A 21,156-nucleotide genomic window follows, 5' to 3' on the forward strand; every position below is an offset into this window, starting at 1 on the left:
GTCTTTTTCCAATGATTTTTGTTTTGTTTTCTTTGACCATTCTCTGAGCACTGGCTCAACACTATTCAAAACTGGGCTATAAAATGTTGTATATTCATAATTGTCTCAAATCTGGCAAGTCATTGTCAATTTTTCACTTATGTCTTCATTTCTAGTGGGAAAAAAAAGAAAGTTTCAGCTTCAGATAAACCTTTTCCACTTTAATTCAGAAGAATTTAATAATGCATGCTTTATTGCCAAGCGGTCCTTACTTTTCTACAGCTGTAGATTTACAGAACTTCAAAGCTGGATGGTTAAGGTGCGGTGTTAGTTTGTGGCCAGGCAATCCAAACAATCTAAACTTCAAAGGAGGGGAATGTTCTTTAATGTTGTGGGCTCACCCTTTGTGTTCAGCAAATGGAACTGCTGGGGAAAATGCCATGTGCGGCAGACAAGTGATGTGGCTGCTGCTCCTGGGAGGGGATCTGCTGACTGCTGCCCGAGAAGAGCAGCCCACGCCCAGCAACCTCAGGATATTTGATGTCTGACAATTAGGTCATTTTTGTGCGATGTCGGACTACAAGACTTTCAGCTTTGCTCTAAGTGTTCTTAAAACTTCTTACTCTGGGGACCTCCAAGACTGGTCATGCTAAAGGCAGGATTTGAGCCTGAGCTCTGTTACCTCTCCTGCTTCATTTTGTCTGTGCCTGATTGTTTTCCTCCTCTGATGTGCTCACAGGGTGGATGGTTTTATACACATTAGGAAAGCTGAGAAAGGCTATCCTGGTGAAAGGAAGCATTCAATCCATACAACACTATGATTTGAGGGTGATAAGGTACAGGACTGGATAAGAGGATGCTCTGCATCTATGGCAGTCATGTAGAAAAAAGGGGCCCCTGTGATTTTGCTCTTCTGTTCATGCAGTTAACACAACTATACATCTCCAGTTCAATATAGCAGGGATAGCAGAGAGAAAAAAGGAGCTAGATTGTTTCATTGTTAGGTGGTCCTGGAAACTGTGGTGGTGTGTGGCTTTTCTTTCAACTGTGAAGCTCAAGCACTGTGACCTAACCCTTTGTGTTTTATTAAACTCCTTATTGCACTTACCTGGTGAATGTTCCAGAAAGTAGAACAAAAAGACCCTCCTGATGAGGCAGAAAAGGGCCTGGATAATTCTTACTTCTTAAACTGGTGTAATTTACTAGGACTGTTTCCTTGACTAGAAATCAGTCTTTAAAATCCCTACAAATAAATTCATTCCATAGGTTTGGGGTGCAGCAAGGTGCAAGCATGCAATGGTGATACCCTGTGGTATCTGAGATAAAAGCAAGGTGCTTGGGTGTGGAGAATGAGTCCACAGACAGTCTGGATCCTGACTGTTTTGAGTTGTTGGAGCCCCCAGGAAATGGTGAGCTGAACTCTATGGGCTGGGAAATATGAAAGGAGCTGGCAGGATACCACAGAGACATGTCTGTTGTTCAGTAAATGACTTGCAAAGCCATGTGGCTCTGGTGCAAATCTCCCTCATCAGTATTAAAATGTGAGTGGAACTGGGGCTTTATCCAGTCAGTATCTAGGCTTCTGTGGGATCTGGGCCACTGTCTCCACAGGGCTCTGAGATTCAGCAGCCAGAGGGGCCAGTGCTGCCAAGAATCGTAGTGCTCTAGATGCAGAGTTGGCCAACACTGCTCTGCCTCTCAGTGACCCACGTGCACACTGCTGAGAGTGCTGACTTCAGCTCACCAGTTAAAGCTCTCCAAAGAGAGGAGGTGCCAGGCAAGCTCTGGAGCTGCTGAGCAAAGGAGCAGCTTTGTGAGACATGGTACACTCTAAATTTCTGATGTGGCTTTTGGTTTTGAGAGTGCTGCTTTGATGAGAAAATGGCCTCCTTTCCTCTCCCATCCTATGCTGGAAGAATCATCTTCATGCTGTTCAGCTTTTTTCCTTTCATTCTTTGCGTTCTTTCTAGGGCTGGCACTGCCTTGGCAGTTCCACACAACCAACCCTCTGAACAGTATTCCTTAATTTGTGAGGATCAATGTTTGATTAATCCGGGTTGCCCAAATGTGGTAGTTGTTTTTCTTTCTGACTCTTCTAGCTGATGGCCAGTATCGTACTGGAAATCATTTAGTGTCTCTGTATCTCAGTTCTCCACTGATATGCAGGAATTTCTCATTGTGGCATTCAAAGGATTTTTTGGGGGTTTTGCTAAATACAGAGAAGGCATTTCTCCACTGACATGCCTTTAGAAAGTAATTTCATTCTCTGTGCTTGTTCTCCCAAAGCACTATGCTTAATTCTATGTGAAAAGCATATTCCAACAATGGAGAATATTTTTTTAAACTTCTTTTAATTTGTTTGTAAATAGCTAAAGCATACACCAAAATAACTTCTGTTTTCATATACTTGTCATAAGATTAATTTGCAATTGCTGTTATGTGACTATTCCACATTTGAAAAAGGCCATCCAAGCTGTGTTGGGCGTTTTTTATTGGATGGAGCAGTAACAGAACTGGACTAGATGAAGCTGATCTTAGGATAAGGAGTATGGTATAAAGAGTTCTTTTTACTGTTGGCTTCCTGAAAATCAGCCTTCCTCATATTTAGACTCATAGACGGGACTAGAATATCTGCAAACAGGAGCATTTGAGGCTTACAATTGTTTGACTGTGCATTTAGAAATATGCTCCTTCATTATGATCGTTACAAGCATGTAATGCTTTCACGATTAGGTATCCAGATCACCTAACTGGTGATCTTAAATTAAACAAGGCAAGAGAACTGAAACCTCTCTGGAAGGCTGGAGAAACAGTGTCTGTTTGACAACTGCTTGCAGATTTGCTTCAGAGATTTTTTTCTCTGAGAGGTAACAGGCAGAGACCAGACTTTGAGGACAATAGTTTGCTGCTGTCTTGGGTTTCTGCTTTCGCAGTATGAACCATTTAAATAAAGAACATGATACAATGGAACCTTCTGTGTCTTTAATGCTAGAGCAATGAAATTGCCTGCAGTCACAAGCCACACAAGCTATAACCCTGTCATTTTTCCCTGTGTTTTAGGTTTGTATCCCTTTTCAGGGACTGTCAAACTCATCTGATTGCTCTTAATTAAAAAAAAAAAATAAAATAGAAGGGAAGAGTAGGGAGAACTTGCTATGCTCCCCTCATTCCCTCTGTTACCTGACTGGGGCTCTGACAAATCATGAAGCCATCAGTAATTTTTTTATTCCAGCCCTGCAGACCATTAACCCAAATGGTTCTTCGATTTCTGAACCATGTCCTCCCAGCCCCTTGGGTACCACAGCTTCACTATAGATACATAATTAATTATTTGGAAAGCTGCTGTTTTAATGTAATATTAAACAGGCAGCAGCTCAGCAGGTGTCCCCTAGGTAAGGAAGGCAGCATGCTGCTGGCAGCAGCTGCTGCCTTTAGGCTTATCAAGATTTCTTTGTTTTGAAACAGAAGCTGGAAGGCTTTTTAATACAAGCCCTGTCATTGGCTGAGCAGATCCTGGTTTCTGGCTGTTATTCTGCCTTTGACTACAAAGACAAATTCTTATAACCCATTCTGCCTGCAGTGGCTGCGTATAGTTCTGTGCTCTCAAGAAAGAAGGAGAGAGAGGAGGCTCACATGTGCCCTATTTCCTCCCTGCATTTTTCTTAGTGGACCAACCAGGCTTAGTGAATCTGTGCAGCAGCTCAATTTATGTCACTATTTTCAGAATGGGCTTTCTGCTTCTGTAAGCATAAAAATACCCAAATATATTGCCTATGGAGGGCATTCCAAATAGTAAGGGTGATATTCTGATGGTCTCATGCAAGTTCTAGTTCTCTGTGACCTAAATCTGTGTCATTAGGTTTAATTTATGTTGTTCATACCACTGGCAGAATCAGCTCAAATGGCAATGCTGACATTTCCATCTGGGTAGTATATCACAACAAGCATTGAGCAAGGTTTTTAGTTGTTTGGGATAAGACCTTCATCTTCTGTATTTGAACATCATAAAATACGTTGATGGCTGGGTATCCCGAGAACATATGGGTCTTAAAATGGCCGTGTATAAACTGCATGTGCAGTGTTTCTTGCTCTAGAGATAACTGGGGTGTAGTTAGAGTTTGGCTGCCCAGTGTGGTCATCCATGCAGCAAATATGCTCTTGCACTAGGAGAAAGTTGCTCTATTACACTTGGTGGCTGTACATACCTGTGTTAGCCTTCAGGACTTTTGGGGCAGGTTCCTGGGAGTTGTGATGTCTCCTGAGCATTTGTCTCCTTTCTGCACTCCTTTGTGGAAATTCTCTTAGTTTCCCTTGTTAATCAAGAGACTGTCTTTCTAGGACTGTGACCTAGCTTTGATCAGTAGCCTTTGCTTGAAACATGATAGACCTTAAACGTAAATAACGTAATTGTTTAGAGGACATTTTGGAAAAGTAGTGTAGCCCTAAGTAGGTGTCAGTGTGCTTTGCTAAGAGACTGTGACTGCTGGTATAGTGGAGAGGAGGCTTCTGACCCAGGTTTTCACACACAAGGATTTCCCTTTTGCCAGCTAACTGTTCTGAACAAAATCTATTGGGACAGCACATGTAGACTACAGTGCCTTGCAGATCTAGGAAGACCAGCAGAAGTTCTAGGATTTCTGTGGGAAGATAGCCCCTTCACTGGGGCCTGCCCTAGCCCACAAGTACTGAGATGTCCAGGTAAGAGCATTGTACCAGCTCAGAAACTGTTGTCTGGAGGAGCTGGGCATCAAGAGCTCAGTGGCTGCTTGGCTTGATGCTGGTGCACTTTCTGCACTGTGGGAGTGGAAGCCTGCACAGCAATACTTGAGGCAGTTCTGCTGTGCTGGATGAAAACTGTGCATAGTCCCAAACCCTAAACTGTGCTTCTATGAGCAGTCTGCCTGAACTGTGATCTCTAAGGTTATGCACCTGAGCTTTACTCTCTGCCTCTACAACTCAAAGGTGGCTGTGTCAGCTTCTCAGATGACACTACCTCTGTGCAGGCCTTTGGCCTATGATGGAGACACACAGCCAGCAGGATGGGATGCAGTGGAAGGGTACATCTATATGTAATACTGGCAGTGAATGTGGCAAGGCAGAACTTCCACTGGGAAATCCAGAGTCAGAAGCATTCTGTGCAACATTCCCTTGAACTTCAGTGGGAACAAGAGCACCAGCTGAAGAAGTTTCTCAGGATGAGTTGTTGTTTACCTAACATGTTTTTTCATTTCTCGTTTAAATCTTATCTGAACCATCATGTTTCTGGAAAGTAAGGTTATATCAGCTAATAATTAACAACTTCAAAGGAACTTCTGTGGGCATTCTGATAATGCTATTAACTGAGAGGAGTTGGTTCATTGCCAGTGAGTGGACAGAATTAGAACTGATGTTTCTAGGCATTGTTCTGTTAGCAGTTCACTGACAGCTGTCCTAAAGCACAAAGAATTGAGGCCCAGCTTTTTCCATTGCCCAGCCTGGAGTCCCTTAGCCATCCACAGCTGTGTTCTGAGTGGATGCAGTGATGGGCCCAAGTGACAAGTATGTACTTCCCATTTTTTCCCAAGGAACATTGTTGTGACAGTGAAGAATGCTGCATGCTACACAGTCAAGTTTAGAAGATTTATTGATCACTCAGTGCAGAACCAGATACAGGAGGAGACTACTGTAAAACACTTAGTCTGTGCAAACTGTAACAAGGCTAGACTTAGATCAGAATATCCCTGAGCTCTTAAGTTTGGATGTGGACCAGCAGGACTCCCATCTGCATTGTCTCATCATTAGTTTTGGCAAGGGTTTCCTCAAACTTGTCAACATTTTGCCAAAGGCCTACAGTATATATGCTTTTACATTTCAGTCCTTTTTCTGTGTTAATGTGACAAATAGCTTCGTTTTTTGTAAAAACAAAGTCTGCAACTGTTGAGTCCTTAATGATAGTCCATTAATTTGCTGCTGCCAAAACTGTGCTTGTAAAGCTTCAGTTACTTTACTAAAGAAGATAATAATGTTCGTAATTGGTTGGCTTGAATTTCTGCAGTACTCTGTATTCAGTCTACAGAGAATCAGTCTTTACAGGCTCAGCTAAAAGCTCTGGCATCTGCAGCTTAAGCTTTACCAGTGGATGGCTTCTTTTCCATTCTCCTTAGTTCATGGTTCAGACCACTGGCTAAGATGAGAGACATGTAATCTTTTAAAAATGACAGTGAGGGTGTCTTTGGCTTCATGATGGATTAAGTGCAGGGCAAAGAAAAAATAGGCTTATGAGGAGCAAGGTGGAGGGAGAAGGTGGTTGTAGAGAGACGTGTTCCGAAGGCATGAACCACTTATTCCTGTCATGGAGCAGACATGGCAAATGGGAACACAACAGTTCAGAAGGAGTGCGGAACTTGGATATTATCTCTCCAGTGTGAAATTGCTAATGAAAAATAGATAAGCATTCACCATTCTGATATTATGGTAAGTAATTTCTTGTCAGAATATAAAATTTTTCTCAACTTTTGTTTTTGGTGTGAATGATTTGAAGAAATTTATGAGAATTAGAAAATTACTTGTGGTTACATGGTAATGCATAAAAATTAGCCAGTCATTTTCATTCAGATTTTTCAAAGCATGAAGTATCATCATCTTTGGTCAGGAAGGAATTTCCTCCCTCATAATAGCATGTATACATAACCACAGTTGGAATATATAATTTGATACATTCTTCAGAAGTGTTGAGCACTTGCTGCTTTGGAGAACCACACGGAACCATATGGCCTATTTTGCACAGCTATCCTACTATTTTCTGAGTCTTTCATACATACATTTGTAACTTCTTTTTTGTACCTCAAATTAAGTTGCCTTAATTTAGATGTCTCTTGCAATGTGCCTTGTAGGGACAGACACACACCTCCTGCCAGCTGGCCTAAATTGCTTCCTTGTGAGTGTGTGGCTTCTGCTGGCCTGAGAAACAAATTCATTTCCTCTCCTTTCAAATCAGAGGTTAGCGAAATGACTGTAGTCACATAGTCCAGGGAATTCCCCACCATCACCATAAAGGATTGGGCTCATTGTAATTCTCTAGATCTGAAATATGCTGAGGAAAGACAGTAAGGGTTAGTTTTAAGGAGTGGAAGAAAGGAGGGTAAGGGAAAGCAACCTGCTGTTGGTACAAGGCTCTGTGGGATGTGCTGAGGAAAAAAAATTCTTCCTCCCCCTTGTCATCCCCATTTGCCATCATCAGGTCTTCTTCTGTGAGAGGATGAAATTATTTCTTTCCTCCTTTGCTCCCCTAGCACACCTGTAGAGAGGAGCAGAAATCGTCCTTTTATTATTCTAAGACAGCTGCATCATGGTGTGAACAGCTCCCTGAGGGCTGGTGACATGTCAAACAGATTCTAAAGGAAAGGTTTGTGAGTTCTGGAGCACCAGGGTGCGTAAATGGAAGAAGCTGAACTGCAGCTTTGCCTAGGCTCCCAACATTTTCAGATTCTTTTTCATTAGGAGCTCTGGCAAGGAAAACAATGTTAGCATTGGCAGAGGCAACACTATACTCTATATTTGTCTCCTTTGTCAGTAGATACTGCTGTAAGAGGCAGTGAATGTGCCATTGCACTGTGAGAGCTCCACCTAAGAAGCCTCTGTCTGTTATGATGCAGGCTTTGAATTGAACATGTTCAATCTCCACAGTAACTTCCTATCAGGAAATATCATTTGAGTCAAGAGGCAGAAGGGTTTAAAGCACTCTAGCTCCTGAGGCGTTTTTGGACATATTAGAATATTGGTACTCTGAAATTCACACTTGGAATGAAACATGCAAGCTGTGACAAAGGTGGTGTCGTGCGGCTCCTAGAAATGGCTGGTGTAATAGTTGTTCCTCATGCTAATTATTGTTGATTGACTCCTCTTTGCTGGCCTCCTAAAGTAGCTCTGACCGTGTTGGAAAGTTTCATCCCTTGCTGCTAGCTACTAGAAGCTGATAACAAAGCAGTCATCTGAACTCTAAATATTGACCTGCTGCAGCAGAAGTGGCCTTTCCTCAACTGTGAAGTCACTTCAGCCAATCTAAGCTGTACTTTATGACCCCAATGAGCAGCACATCCCAGACAGCATTGTAGTAGTCTCTTCTCTAAAATTGCAAATAACTGAAAACAGGGAGACACAAAAGCATGGGTGTAGTAGTACAATAATATATTTTTAGTGCCAGAAGTATAACTTAAAAATGACTGAACCTTTTTTACCAAGAGCTTTGAGAAGCTCAGACAAAGGCAGATAAAGGACCTTAAGGAAAAATTACCTCAATTAGACTCAAACATTACACAGCACTGAACTCATGTAAGCAGGTTTTACAAGCAGAAGTTCAAGGTGAAGTTTGGCTTCAATTCTACTTATTTTTCCTTGAAGAGTACTTGAAGTTATTTTTCTCCCTTGCTCTTATCTTGCATCTTTTTTTTTTTTTTCTGCTTGCCATGGTTCCTGGTGTGTGACATCACTTAATGTGTTTTGTTTATTTTCAAGGCATTGCTTTATTTGAAGTGGTTGGTAGTCTTAAACAGTACTTCACTTTAATTAATAGATAAAAGTTGAGAGTAATAAGGTCACATACATTATCAAGAAAGACATGTCCAGGCAGGGGAGTCAAGCTAGCCAGACACAGGTTTTATGTATAACAGGCCAAAGACTCAGTTTAATCTTCATTTCTTTCAGAGTTTTAGTAATCCTGCACTTGATCCTGACAACTGACACAGATTACTAGCCTTAGGTTTATAAGGGTTTTCTGTAGTCCATGTACTAGTACAGAGAAGCTTTATTAGTGACTCTGTTCAAGTTAAATCTTGTCTGATGTTTTAGCATAAGAAACCACAGTTCTGAGGTCTCATCTCTTTGTTGGTGCATTTTTAAAGCATTTTATTGGCTTCTGAAACCACAGAAGGCATGGGAGGGGAGAAGAAATCACAGGGCTTTTGGATTGCTTAATAGATGGCAGTGGCTTTCGAGTGTTTGCCTGCTTTTGCTTTATTTTCTGGGATGAGGTCTAAGATACAGCATTGAAAAACCATTTACAGACTCATCAAAATCCTCTGCAGCGGTTTTTGACTTGGAAAATTTTATCAACTTCTACTTGTAACTACCATGGAACTTGGTGAAATAAAAGGTGCTTAAGGAAATTAGGTATTTAATATTTGACTGAAAAGTCAATGAGATTTTAGTGCATGCTTGTAAATTCTGCCCTAAGAAAATGTGAACTGTGTCAGTTTGAGCTGAACTTCCTCATTACAATAAAAGGTATTTAAGATCTCATTTTTCTCATTGACAAATAAAATAAATATTGAATGTTAAAATCCCCCTAAGCTCCTTCCAAATGGTGAAAATGAAACACCTTTCACCTACAAAGGTGACTGTTTCTTTAGGAAAAAATGCCATTATGTTGCCCATTGGAACTGTGACAGTGAATATGTTTTGATTCAAAGCTTGTTTTTTTCATTTGCATTCCACATGATACAAAATTGTTGTGCCTTGTTTTTTTTCAGTCTTGTATGCCTTTTAAAATATGATCATGCATTTACTCAGCTCCAAATCAACTTCCAATTCAAATATTCCATATATAAATTGATGGGTGGGTGAGGATACGAACCGAAAAAACATGGCGAGCACACATCACTGTTTACTGTACTGCTTAATTCTTCACAGACCGTACCCATATTGGGAAACCCCCAGTTTTCCTTGTTTTTGTCTCAGTCCTTGACTACTTCAGATTCTGCTTACTGTTTTTATCTCTTCTCAGCCAGCCTAAATGGGCTATTTCAAGATAAGTTTCCTATTCATAGGAAATTTCCAGTTCTATTAAAGAATAATTCAGAAAAAAAAAAAAACAACAAAAAAAAAAAAAAAAAAAAAACAAAAAAAAAAACAAACAAACAAAAAAAACCACAAACTAAAACCAGAAAAAAAAGCAGAGAAGTTTAAATTGATGCTGATGGCAGGTTAACCCAGGATTTAGCTGTAATAGACAGGGTCTATGTCCAGCATTCAGGTTTTCAAGAATTGTTTTTGTTTGGGGTGGAAAGTGCTCAGGGTAGAGGTTCAACATTAGCTGGAATCAAAGGTAAGAAGACTGAAGAAATGGAGTTAGGTTCCAGTTGTCTATTCAAAGCATTCGTAATGAATTTTTGCTTACTCATTCTTACTTCTTTCATCTCTTGATCCAAAGATCATGACTGGTTTCTTTGGTATTTTTTTTTCCTGCTTTGCAAAGAAAGATTCCATCTAACAGAGCTACCCTTATTCTTGACAGAGTTCATCTCCTCATTTTTCACCTTCTTTCACCTTTCATTATCAGGGATTTGAGCCCCGAATTTTGATACTCACCTTAAAGCCAATCATAAAGGACGAGGTCAGGGAAGGTAAATCATTGCAACTGTTCTTCTCAACAGTGAGTGCTGGTTTTTGACCACTTGTCAAGATCTTTGTTGCTGCTTGTCTGCAGCCAGAGGCTTCCTGCCACTGCTTGCTGTAGCACTGAGGGGCAGACACGTCAGCTGGGGCTTGTGTTTGCCACCAGCCACCCTTCCCCAGTGCAGCCCCGAGCTGCTGTTGGCCTCCTGTGTGCTGCAGCAGCACGGCCAGCTGCAGCTCACTCTCACTGAAAACACTGCAGCTGCTATCCACACCAAAGCAGTGCAAACACATAAACAAACATCTCAGTGTGTACACGTACACAAGTTACTGTAACGGGGTGTGACTTCTCAGGAGGCTCGTATGAGGACAATACACAAGCACATCAGTAAGAGAAATGATGTAAGAAATGGGTGAAAGGCAGATCAGAGGGGGGAGGTGGAAGTAAAAGAAGTTCCTAAGCAAAGAAAGAAGCTGCCAACTTCAGAACCCAACAGCAGCTTTGCTTCAGAATATAAAAGTTCCTCCTTTTATATGCAATGAGGCAGTCTCATCTCCCATGCAGAACTCCAGTCCTGTTCCCTGTGAATTTCAGTTCCATACAGACAAAGGGGATCTAGGGCTTGGCTTCACAAGTAATCTTAAGAAGGTTAAGCTTGAGTGAACGAGGTTAAAGGCAAACCAAAAATTCAAGCTTTTCCTCATTGGAAAGAGCTGTATGAAGGCAGAGATGCAGCCTGTCTCTTGCAGGTTTTTTGAACAGGAACACAGGGCAGGACAAGTAAATGTAACAAAATGATACCTTATGTTTTTTGTGTTCCAGTGAGTGCTTACCTAAGGATGGTCAAAAAAAGAATTTTCAGTAAACACGGCCTTGAAGAGTAGATTGTGACTGACTCATCTGCTGTTGCAGCACCCCATCTCACCTTTAGCAAGGTTTAGTCCCAGGGTTTTTGCATTTAACCTTTGCTTTTGTGGGGCATGGGGGGAAAGCTGAAAGGAGGATCATTTCTGAGGATTGGGAGGTGGACGTTGCTCTGAGGTGACTGCTGCCATTAGCAGATCACGGCTCTCAGGCAATATTAAATGAAGAAACCATGAGTGGAGGCAGAGGAGAGCTGTTCTGCCAGCTTGAGTTAGTCTGGTCCTGGAGAGAGAGCATTTGTGCACTGCAGCTGGGGACCTGGAGCTGAACTGTTCCCTACAGCCAAAGATACCTACCAGGGTATGTAAAGCACTTTGACAAAGGTACCTTGGGACAGGGACAGCAAAGCATTCAAGTCAACTGGGACCTGCAGCCCTTCTGGTGGGGAGCAACAACCAAGCAAGTCTCTTAATGCTCCTAGGCTCTTATATTTACTGTATATGCTGACATGGTTGCTATCACCTTTCCCACCCTTCAAGTTGTTCGTTTTCTGTACGCCTGGATGAGAGGCAAATAGAGCTGCCAACTTGCTTTGTGGATAAGGATGAAATCCAGTGCATCTTGTCCAGCACACATAGGAGTCTGCAGCAGATAACTGAATACAGGATCCCCTGGTGATAGGCTAATGCTAAAGCAGATGGACTATTCATCCCCAGAGTTAACCCCCCTGTTCCTGCCACATCTTTTGAGACGCTTGCACTCTGTGTTTGCAGTTTTATTTTGTCTCTGGAGATGAAAGTAGCTTTGAGCAAAAGGTCTGGAATGTCTGCCCATGACAATCCTGAGCTACACAGGGTTTGTGTCTGTGGCCCAGTCTTGTTTATATGGAAGCTTGATTAAAGATGAGTGAGAAATTCTGTTCAAGGGTGTGAAAAACACTTGTCTGTGTTTAAAATCATTAACAGAGTATTCTTCCCCATCATGGTGCTGAGTGGCTGGATGCCCTGTTTGATACACACAATACAAGTAGAGCTTGTGTGCTTCAGGGTTAGAGTTTTACATCAACCATAGTAAGGGCTGGAGCTCCCTTAGTGGCAGAGAAGAGGTGTGAATTCAGTAGCTGAATATGAACTTCATCTTGCTGTGTCAGGCGAAACTAAAATTCTGTCTCCAAGTGTTTCTGGGCAGGAAGCTTTGAAATTGTTTTCCTAAAACAATTCCTAAAGTCTAGTGTTGTGTTTCCAATCCAAACCTTATATCCATGAGAGGAACCTGCTTTGTGTCTGAGCCCATAGAAGAAATCATCAGTGAATTTCAGGTAAAATTATAGACTTCTAAGAAGTTTCTTGTGACATTGTTTCCTTGAGCTGGTTGTTTGTTTGTTTGGGGAGGTTGTTGGGTTGGTTGTTTGCTTGTTTTAAGATCTAGGTGTTTGAATTCAGCAGTTTCTTATTCTTGTGACTACCAAGACCTAAAAGCCTTTCAGTAACCCCTAATTTTTCTGCTTGATGCCTCAAGGATGTAGTGGAAGAAACCAGCCAAGTATACAAAGAAATTTGAGTAAAATGTTATTAAAAAAGAAAAATGTTTACAGGTGTGTCTTCATGCTCTGCCACTGCCTAATCACATCATGGTAATGTAAGAAGCAATTCTGAAGTGCATTCTTATTTCTAAGCTGGCCTTGATGTGTGGAGTTGCCTTCATTTGCTTGTACTTACATGTCTAGTCACTACTGACTCTCCCACAGGCAGATTGTAGGGTCATGACCTTGCTCCTATTTCAAGTTTCAATGGGGAAAGCCAAACATGGAGGAACTATATGTAGTCTTTGGCAGAATCTCAGGTCTGGTGTGTACAGAAATCTTTTTTTCTCATCCAGTTTTTGCTTTTTGCAGACGCAAACAGAAGTATAAATGTTTTTGTTTGTTTGTTTGTTTGTTTTTTCTCCTAAATGCTTGCCTGATAGCTGTCTATGAAGGGTCAGAAAGCAGCTGGCTGGTTAAAAGTAACGTCTTAGGGGAAGGGGACTTGTAATTAGGTCCCTCTGGTACAGTGTTTCCTTGGGAAGATGCTGATGCCAGTTTTGCTGAAGTCCAGTAAGTCATCTTCTGCTTATTGTGCTTCTTATGGCAAACTTTGTAAGGGTTAGTGCAGCTACTTCCACCAAATTTAGAGTTTGTGATTAATTCTAAGGCAAGTTTCTGGTCTCTTCTTGCCCTTCATGACTTGGGTGGGCAAGATCTCAGCTGATGCCTTTAAACTTAAGAACAAGATATATTTTTACCTTGACCAAACTCAGTTGTTTGCTGGTGGTGGGACCCATGCAGTAAATGTCTTTTTGAGGCTATTTCATTCCTTTGAAGAATGATGGCCTGACTTGAGTTCAGGCCATCTATCTGCCAAATGCCACATCCTGAAACCCATTTCTGATGTGTATTGAGGGCTCTGGAAAGCCTCTTTCAACCGTATCTCCTATGAAACATTTGATTGTGAAAAAGGGTGTGTCAATAGGTCTGCTGGGTAAGATGCAAGAATTAGACTTCATGGCCTCTGCTTTCACCATGAGGCTGAGTACGTTGGTAGAAAAGATCTAGGCAGTGACAGGAATTTCACAGGCTGCCGTTTCCTGCACAGACAGTTTTGTATGCAGAGGATGAAGTGTGTCATCCTTCCAGTGGAATATGGTGGGACATTGATCTGTTCAGATGCTGGCATCCTAGCCTTGAGCTAGAGAGCTGTTCTCTAAATATACCTTAAGGAATATGAATAATTCAGTAAATTAAAAAATGGGAGACTGTCCAAGAGGATCTGGGCACATGTGGGAAAAAAGCTTTTCTTTCTTAAACTGCACGACTGGTCCCTGGTGGCTGTTGTTTCTCCTCTTTACTGAAAGACTGCCTCAGTTTCCCAGTTTAGTGAATCACTTCTCGGAGAACCACAAAATACTTCCCAATGCATCTCGTTTTACCACTTCTGCTTTGCAAATCAACAAATGTTCCATGAGTGTGTCAAGGCAAGAAAACAATTAATAGCAAGAAAAACTGCTTCCTTGGCTTGCAGGCAGCTCCCAGCTTGCTTTTTTCCCCAGATTAGCAAGGATTTAAGAAGCACATGTTCTGTGTATGCTAAATCAGCTCTGCAGAAACCACAGCATGCCATCATCCTGCTCTTATCTCTGAATTCCACGGGCAGGCAATCTCAGCTGCTCAGCACAGGCTGGCAGCTTTAGCCTGCCAGTAGGTGCTGAAAGCCGTGTAAGCGTGGAAATGGCAGTGACACACAGCTCAGATGTTATCTCCCTAGCAAAGCCAAAGGCAGTTTCCATGGTGATGGAGAAGCTCCAGGCCGCTGGGGATGCAGCTGTTCAATTGGACAGGATCAGTAGCCTTTTCATACACAGGCTATTCTAATAAAGCTTTTATGTGTTTATGTGGCACTCACTAGGTTGTATCCAGCTCTGGAACATAAAATGAAGGGTGAGGGGAAGATTTAAATTGTTGGAGTGAGTGCTGACCTAAAAATGAAACAGGAAAAGCAGGGTCAAAATGTTTCAAGCATTGGAGTATCCAGAAGGGACAGTTTTTTGTGACAGCTTGAGTGAATTTGATATTGTGGTCAGTGCTTTTCTGAGATGTTGCACACCAACATTAATAGCTCCTGAAGTTTTCACATCAAGTAGAAGAGTCAGAATCAGATCCCTAGCTCTTAAATTTCTTCTGAATTGGATCCAAAATCAGAATGGGTCTCTTTCTCTGTATTGAGACTATAAATATCCCAGAGACTTGGAGAAAGTGGATGATCTTGTGATTTCTACATCTGAAGCATTTTAAAATGTCTTACACTTCACTTGGTCCTTCTTTTGGATCAAAATCTCTCAATATCTCAGCACAGGTATGTGGAATTAATTTCTTTCTTTTCCTATAGAATCTTATAGCCTGTGCTTTCACTTTTCTTAATGCTGAGACAGCAGATACAACATTTCCAGGTTTCCCACAACGGAAATGCATAATTTGCACTTCTGCTTTGATCTTCTGTCAACCTGTGCTCTGTGGGTGCTGCAGCACATCAGCAGGAATCATCTGTAAAACTGCTCAATTAAAATAAGAATTTGATTACTTTGACCAAGATTTTTGGCAGTGTTAAACTTTGGTTGCTCTCTTCTGAACTGGATACTAAAAGAGATCTCTATTCTGTCTTTCAGGTGGTGGAGGGGACCGGGAAAAGATGCCTGTCAATCATGAGGCTTTCCTGCTCATGGCTAATTCCCAGAATGAAATGGAAGATTGGGTGAAAGCCATCCGACGGGTTATATGGGCTCCATTTGGTGGAGGTATTGCAAATAGCTCACATGCACATAAATTAAAACATTTGCCTCAAGGTAAAACATATTCTTGTGATACTAGGATATGTAAAACACTGTAAAATCACTGAGATGTCTAGATAAGCTCTTGATTGTCTGAAGTGCTTTGAAGCAAGGGATGGGGTTGAATTTTTTTTTTTTTTTTTTTTTTTTTCCTAGGGGATGGATGGACAGGAATGAATGGGGAGTTCACATCCACAGTGTGTAACAGTCTCAGTCAGAAATGGGTGGTAGTAACAAACATAGCACTACTGTCAGTATTCATTTCTTTACAGCAAAATTTTCTGTGGGCCTTACGGGAATGAAGGATTCTGTCCAGTTATCTCAATTTCTTCCATAAGGGTAGATGCCCATCTTGAATATCCATACAGCCAGAGACAGCAAAATTTTAATTAAGTTAATGTAGGGCCCAGTTGAGAAGGCAGAGCTTGCACTGGCTTCAGTGGGGGTGTAGGCTAAGGAAGAAGAGGGTCAGGCTGAGTGAACATCTGTAGGGTAATACAGCTGTTGACAGTCCCTGTAGTTAACAGGAACAAAACATTCACGCTTTCATTGTTGACATTATAGCACAATCTTTGATTTCACAAGTCAGTAGATTAGGTGGGAGTTGTTTTCCTGGTTTAGCACAGAACCAGGACTCACAGACGTTTTCTTCTGGGTGTGGTGTTGGTGACAGCAGCTACTGGCCTGGTACTGGACACTGTGCTTTGAAGTGACTTGGGTACTACTGATGGAGTTCATGCAAATAGTGGTATGCAGATAGTGCCGTCAACCTCTTTTGAGAGGTACAGATTAAAAAGTGCCAGATAAGGGTTATGTAATACAATTACTCTTGCTGAAATGAAGTTACTAGTTTTCCTGCATCTGGGGGGGGAAAAGTGACCTTGATACTAAGAAGACTCAATGTTTGTTAGTCACTTTTGTCTGGGGTTTTTGTTTGTCTGTTTGTTTGGGATTTTTTGTTTTGTTTCAAGTGACTCTTGAAATTTGGAGTCTCTGGGTAGCAGCACTTGGTTTGTCTGGAGGAGATACAATCTCTACTGATGCATTTTTTTCCAAGGTCCTTCTTTCACTTAGCAGAGAGGATGTAGGTACAAAAGTTAGCTTGTATCTGATCTGAAGTTACGTGTGATGCTGTTGTGCTGTGGGCAGAAAAAAACACTCTTTGTTAGTAGAAAACTATTCTACCAGAATTTCTCCTCAAGTATGAGTCTGTGCTTCTTTTGCTTCCCTTCTGAATTCCAGTCTACAGTGAAGGGTCTTTTAGACTGAGGTCAGTGCAGGTCCTCCATCAGAAATCTCAGAATCTCAGAGCTGATATTTCTGTGGCCGCTTGTAGTTGACCTTATGGTGTGTATTTTATAACTTTGCAATGTACATTCAAGAATGCTGCACTGTCAGGCTATAGCCATCTTTAGGGCATGATATTGTCAGCACGGCTGGTATCAGTGCAAATTTGCCTTCATATTTTGCTCATGTTTTGTCAGTCTCTTGAAGTAGTTTCAACACAAACATCTTTAAGTATTAAAATAATAAATAATAAAAATCCAAATATTTTAAAAAGAGAAACATGAGAATGGCATAAAGGGTAGTGATGGATTTCCCTTTTTGTTGTTTGTTTCTTTATGGAGCTAGTATTGTCCTAATTAATTGGCTGTGTTTCTTTACCTTTGAATTTCTCTGCAAAGCGGTCAGATAATATTTTGGTCTTTAAATGAGGCAGATACTCTTGCATTGATTCCAGGAACTGGAGCTTTATGAGGCATCAAAAAACAGTAATGAGAATGTGGAAACAAGGCAGCACAGGGGAGATTAGAGCAGTGCAGGGGGGAATACAGCAGCTTCTGGTTGTTGCTATTTTCACATCCTGCAGACTTGATCTGGTTCAGTGATCAAAGTCAGTAAAGGCTGCTTTGGCCGTTGGTGAGAGCCAGCTTAAGCACTGTAGAAGAGAAGCACTGGCCTTTGCGGAGTCGGAAAGAATTGCAGTTGTGTATCAATGTTTTTTCTCTATCTGTGGATAAAAACAGGCCAAGGACATTGGGTGCATGTTGGGCAGTCAGTCTAGCCTGAGTTCTCTGCCCTAATACTCAAATGTATTAGCCTAAAGCCATCTTGACTATGCCTGCTTTGTAGTCCAAGCTGCAAGAGCAGATTCTTACATTGGGGCCACTTCTCTGAGCTGGTGAAGTGCCAGCCACTGTCAGGAGTGGTCTTCTACCCCCCCAGCAATGGTGTGTTCCACCACACTTCATTGTGCTGACACTGGTGGGTTTGAGTTGTACAGTAGGAAACGACCTGGCAGGAAATGAAAGAGGGAGAGGATTAGTTTGTATGTAGATTGATTCCTTGGCCCTGCTAACCATGCTGCTGCAACACCAGTAATTCCAGCACATGGGCAATGGGGAGGTGTGATGGCATGGAGAGGGGCAGGCTGCTTCATTCTGACTGCAACCCACACCTAAATTGACTTAAAGAAACCACAGAGCTGCATCCTCAGTTTCTTTGCACTTCAGAAAGAATGTATAGGAATGCAAATAACAGGGAAACAGTAAAGATATTCAAACTGTTGTTCCCAAATGCTTTTTTTAGCCAATTTGGGGAAATTATCAGACCTACACCTTCTCCATCATAATCAGAGCAGGACAGTTTCTCTGAGTGAAATTCCAGCTTAACTCAAATGTGGGAGGACAATAAACATAGCTGTCTCTGTTTTAATGGAATAATTTGAACTCTGCTTTGCCACCACCACTACTTTGAGAGCCAAGTCTTACTTATCAACACTTCTTAATATATTAAGCTAAAGGGAGGAGTTAAAAAGCAGGCTTTATTATTAATATGCAAATATCCAGCCCTGGAGAAGGTTGATATGGTGTAAAAACGAATTATGCCAAGATAAAAGGGGAGGCTTAACCACACTTTTATCTTTGCTGATGTATTGAAAAAAACATAAATAAAAAAAGGTTGAGGGTACCTTCTTATGTGTTGATGCAGGCGTATGAACTGTGCTTAAAGGTAAACAGCAAAGGCTTCTAAAAATGAAACAGAAAACTCCCCAAAGCTGCTGAGGATCACAAATTACTGATAGAAGACACAGTCAGCCATATGGAATGTGTTCTTTGAAATACGCTTCAAATGTGGCAATAAAAATAAAATCGTAGTGTTCCTAAATCTTTTGAAGAACTGTCTTGTTTATAGGGAAAACAATCTCTAACAAGTTTCCTTGATTTCTAGGCTCCTGAATTCTTGAATCTCGTACATCTCATTTAGAGCAGAAGATTTTGTATGCTGAGATTTGAGAGTATTCCATACATTTAGATTGTTTTTAAGAAAAAAGCTTGTCACAGTGACTCGATGAAAGTGAGTTTTGGAGTACATTCTGACAGAGGGTGATTGAAACTATTTTCTATGATCTTTCTTACCTCTGTGGCAAATTTTGCTCCAAGTTTACACCACTAAAAGAGTATCTGGAGAGTTCCTCTGGAGATGTGCTACAGTGGTGCTGTTCAGTGGGTCCTCGTTAATGTGAAGCATTGGTAGCAGTGCCGCATTGCTAAATCAGAAGGTTTGTGGCCATCGGCTTGGGTGAGAGTGACCTTGCTCTTGCCCTCCCAAGCTGGATGCATTCAAAGTGTTTGGTGTAGGAGGGGGAGAGAGGAGGTTCTGTGCAAGTGTGTGGCAGGACTGTACTTCTGGTGTGAAGCAGTACAGCTGCTGCAAGGAAGTTCCTTTTTGTCTGCCTTCCTCGTTTCCGTCCTACATCAGCTGTAAAACAGAGTTTTTCTAGGACTGAATTTTTGGGCATTAGAAATAAAACGTACACTTTTTGGTGCCTGAGTTGAATGTCAGGTGGCATAATTCTGTCACAGCTCAGCACACAACCAGCACAGCATAGGGACAGAATCATTCTGTGTTAATCTTTATTTCTGTTTGTGTTTGTTTTCTTCTGTTTACATATTCTGTCTTCCCATGAGCAGTTCCTTGCTTCTCTGCCAGAAATACATGTCTCAGCCCATTTCTTTCTCCATTACTTTATCCTAATTTCTCTTCCTCTTCATCCCAAGCTTTCATCAGTTACTTGTGATGGAGGGGAGGTGAAGCAGCTGGAAGGGATGTGTTTCCCAAAGGCAGTTGTGAAGAGCTTTACCCTGTGACAAAGAAATTGTGTTGCCAGAGCTTCATGAATAGTTTTTCTACTCAGGAGGAAGAGTCACTGTTAAACTGGTGGGGTCTGCAGAAATGTCCACTGAGGAAGCTGTTCCACTGTCATTAATTCCAGACATCTTTCCCCTATAGATAAACCAAGATGTGTGGGTTCTTTATTCTTCTGCAGAAGACAGTGCAGAGAATGGGGTTTTTTGGGAACCAGGGCCCTGTGGAATTATGTTTTGTATTAGGGGAGAGCTGAAAGATGTGGGACAAGGTGTCTGAGGTGCAATTTAATTCCTGGCTCAATGTCCTTATGGGTAATAGAAGACTAGCCCTGCATAGGGTTAATTAGGGATCATGCTTTAGATGAGTAAATGTCTTTGAGATAACATCTGCATGAGAGCAAACATGACTGTTTTGAAGGGTCAGATATTGATATTAGATGCATATCTGCCAGGATGCCAAAGTATTTAGGAGCTAGGATTCAACATTAAGTTTTGGCAAGTTTTGAATTTTAATTTTTCCACCTGTAAAATGGGAATTTTCCAGTAAGAGCAGCTTAAACCTAGAGCCATGTCAGTGAATTTAAGATGCGAAAATACCACTGAAGAGGTAATGAAGAGGAGAAGGGAGGTGGTTTCTGTTATTTGCCCAGTCTGGAGACAGAGTGGTGGTTTCTACTCCCTTTCTTGTTTGCAGGCTCCCACAGAGTGACAGCCTCAAGTAGGATTCCTGACTGGGTCAGGAGGAGCCCCTTCAGGAGGTGTCAGGGTGGGCGTCCCTTGTGCAGGCTCCCCCAGGTGTGTGGGGAGCAGTGCTGGGTGTTTGTTGTGCCTGATACCTGCTGTTATCTCTGCACGGAGATAGCTGGCGCCTGATGCAGCTTATCAGTGTTTGCTCTTGCTGTTGTCTAATGCTGGGAGATGGGCCCAGCCCGGGGAAGAGGAAGAGAGAGATGATGGGGGCTGTGAGGTCAGGTATCTGCCCAGGATTGGGGATGCCTGAGTCATCTCAGATTCGAGGAGGTGCTGGGTCAGCCTTGCCCCCAGGCAAAAGTCACAAATGGTACACCTGTAGGTATGGAAACTAAAATACGGTAACTAAAGTAAGCTGGGAGTGGATCTTGCTGCCAGGATTGTTTACAACAGAGAATGTTTTAAGATCTGTTTCTGAGACCTTATTAAGTTCTTTTTTTCCTAATATATCTCTGTCAGATATATCTGGGGCTTCTATTACTGCTGTATGACCAACATATTTTACCATCATATTACAGCCTTGAGGTAGGAAAAGGCAATTGTCCTCATATTTTGTTAAGGAGGGATCTGAAAATTGAGCAATCAGATGACTTGCCTGAGGTGACAATGACTATCTGCAAAAGAACCACTCTGACAGCATTGTTCTGCAAGGCGCATAGAAAGATTACACCCATGGAC

General features: G+C 41.7%; 1 protein-coding gene across 6 annotated transcripts in view; it reads left to right on the top strand.

The window, feature by feature from the left end:
- Nucleotides 1-21,156, top strand: part of ARHGAP22 (Rho GTPase activating protein 22) — a 133,275-nt gene that overhangs the window by 76,390 nt on the left and 35,729 nt on the right. For 4 of the 6 annotated variants that reach the window (XR_010722283.1, XM_066191272.1, XM_066191274.1 and 1 more), the window contains one exon: nucleotides 15,416-15,592. The exons of 1 other annotated variant lie outside the window; for it this stretch is intronic. Coding sequence is in view for 4 of the 5 variants with exons in the window: in XM_066191272.1 (XP_066047369.1) it covers nucleotides 15,416-15,592 (177 nt within the window). In the remaining variant the exon portion in view is untranslated. The remainder of the gene's footprint in view (nucleotides 1-15,415; nucleotides 15,593-21,156) is intronic. One more of the 6 variants, XM_066191273.1, reaches the window with a different exon arrangement.

Source organism: Chamaea fasciata, unplaced genomic scaffold (assembly GCF_029207755.1).
Source record: "Chamaea fasciata isolate MVZ Bird 193981 ecotype frontalis unplaced genomic scaffold, bChaFas1.0.hap1 SCAF_9, whole genome shotgun sequence".
In the NCBI taxonomy this organism is placed as follows: domain Eukaryota; kingdom Metazoa; phylum Chordata; class Aves; order Passeriformes; family Sylviidae; genus Chamaea; species Chamaea fasciata.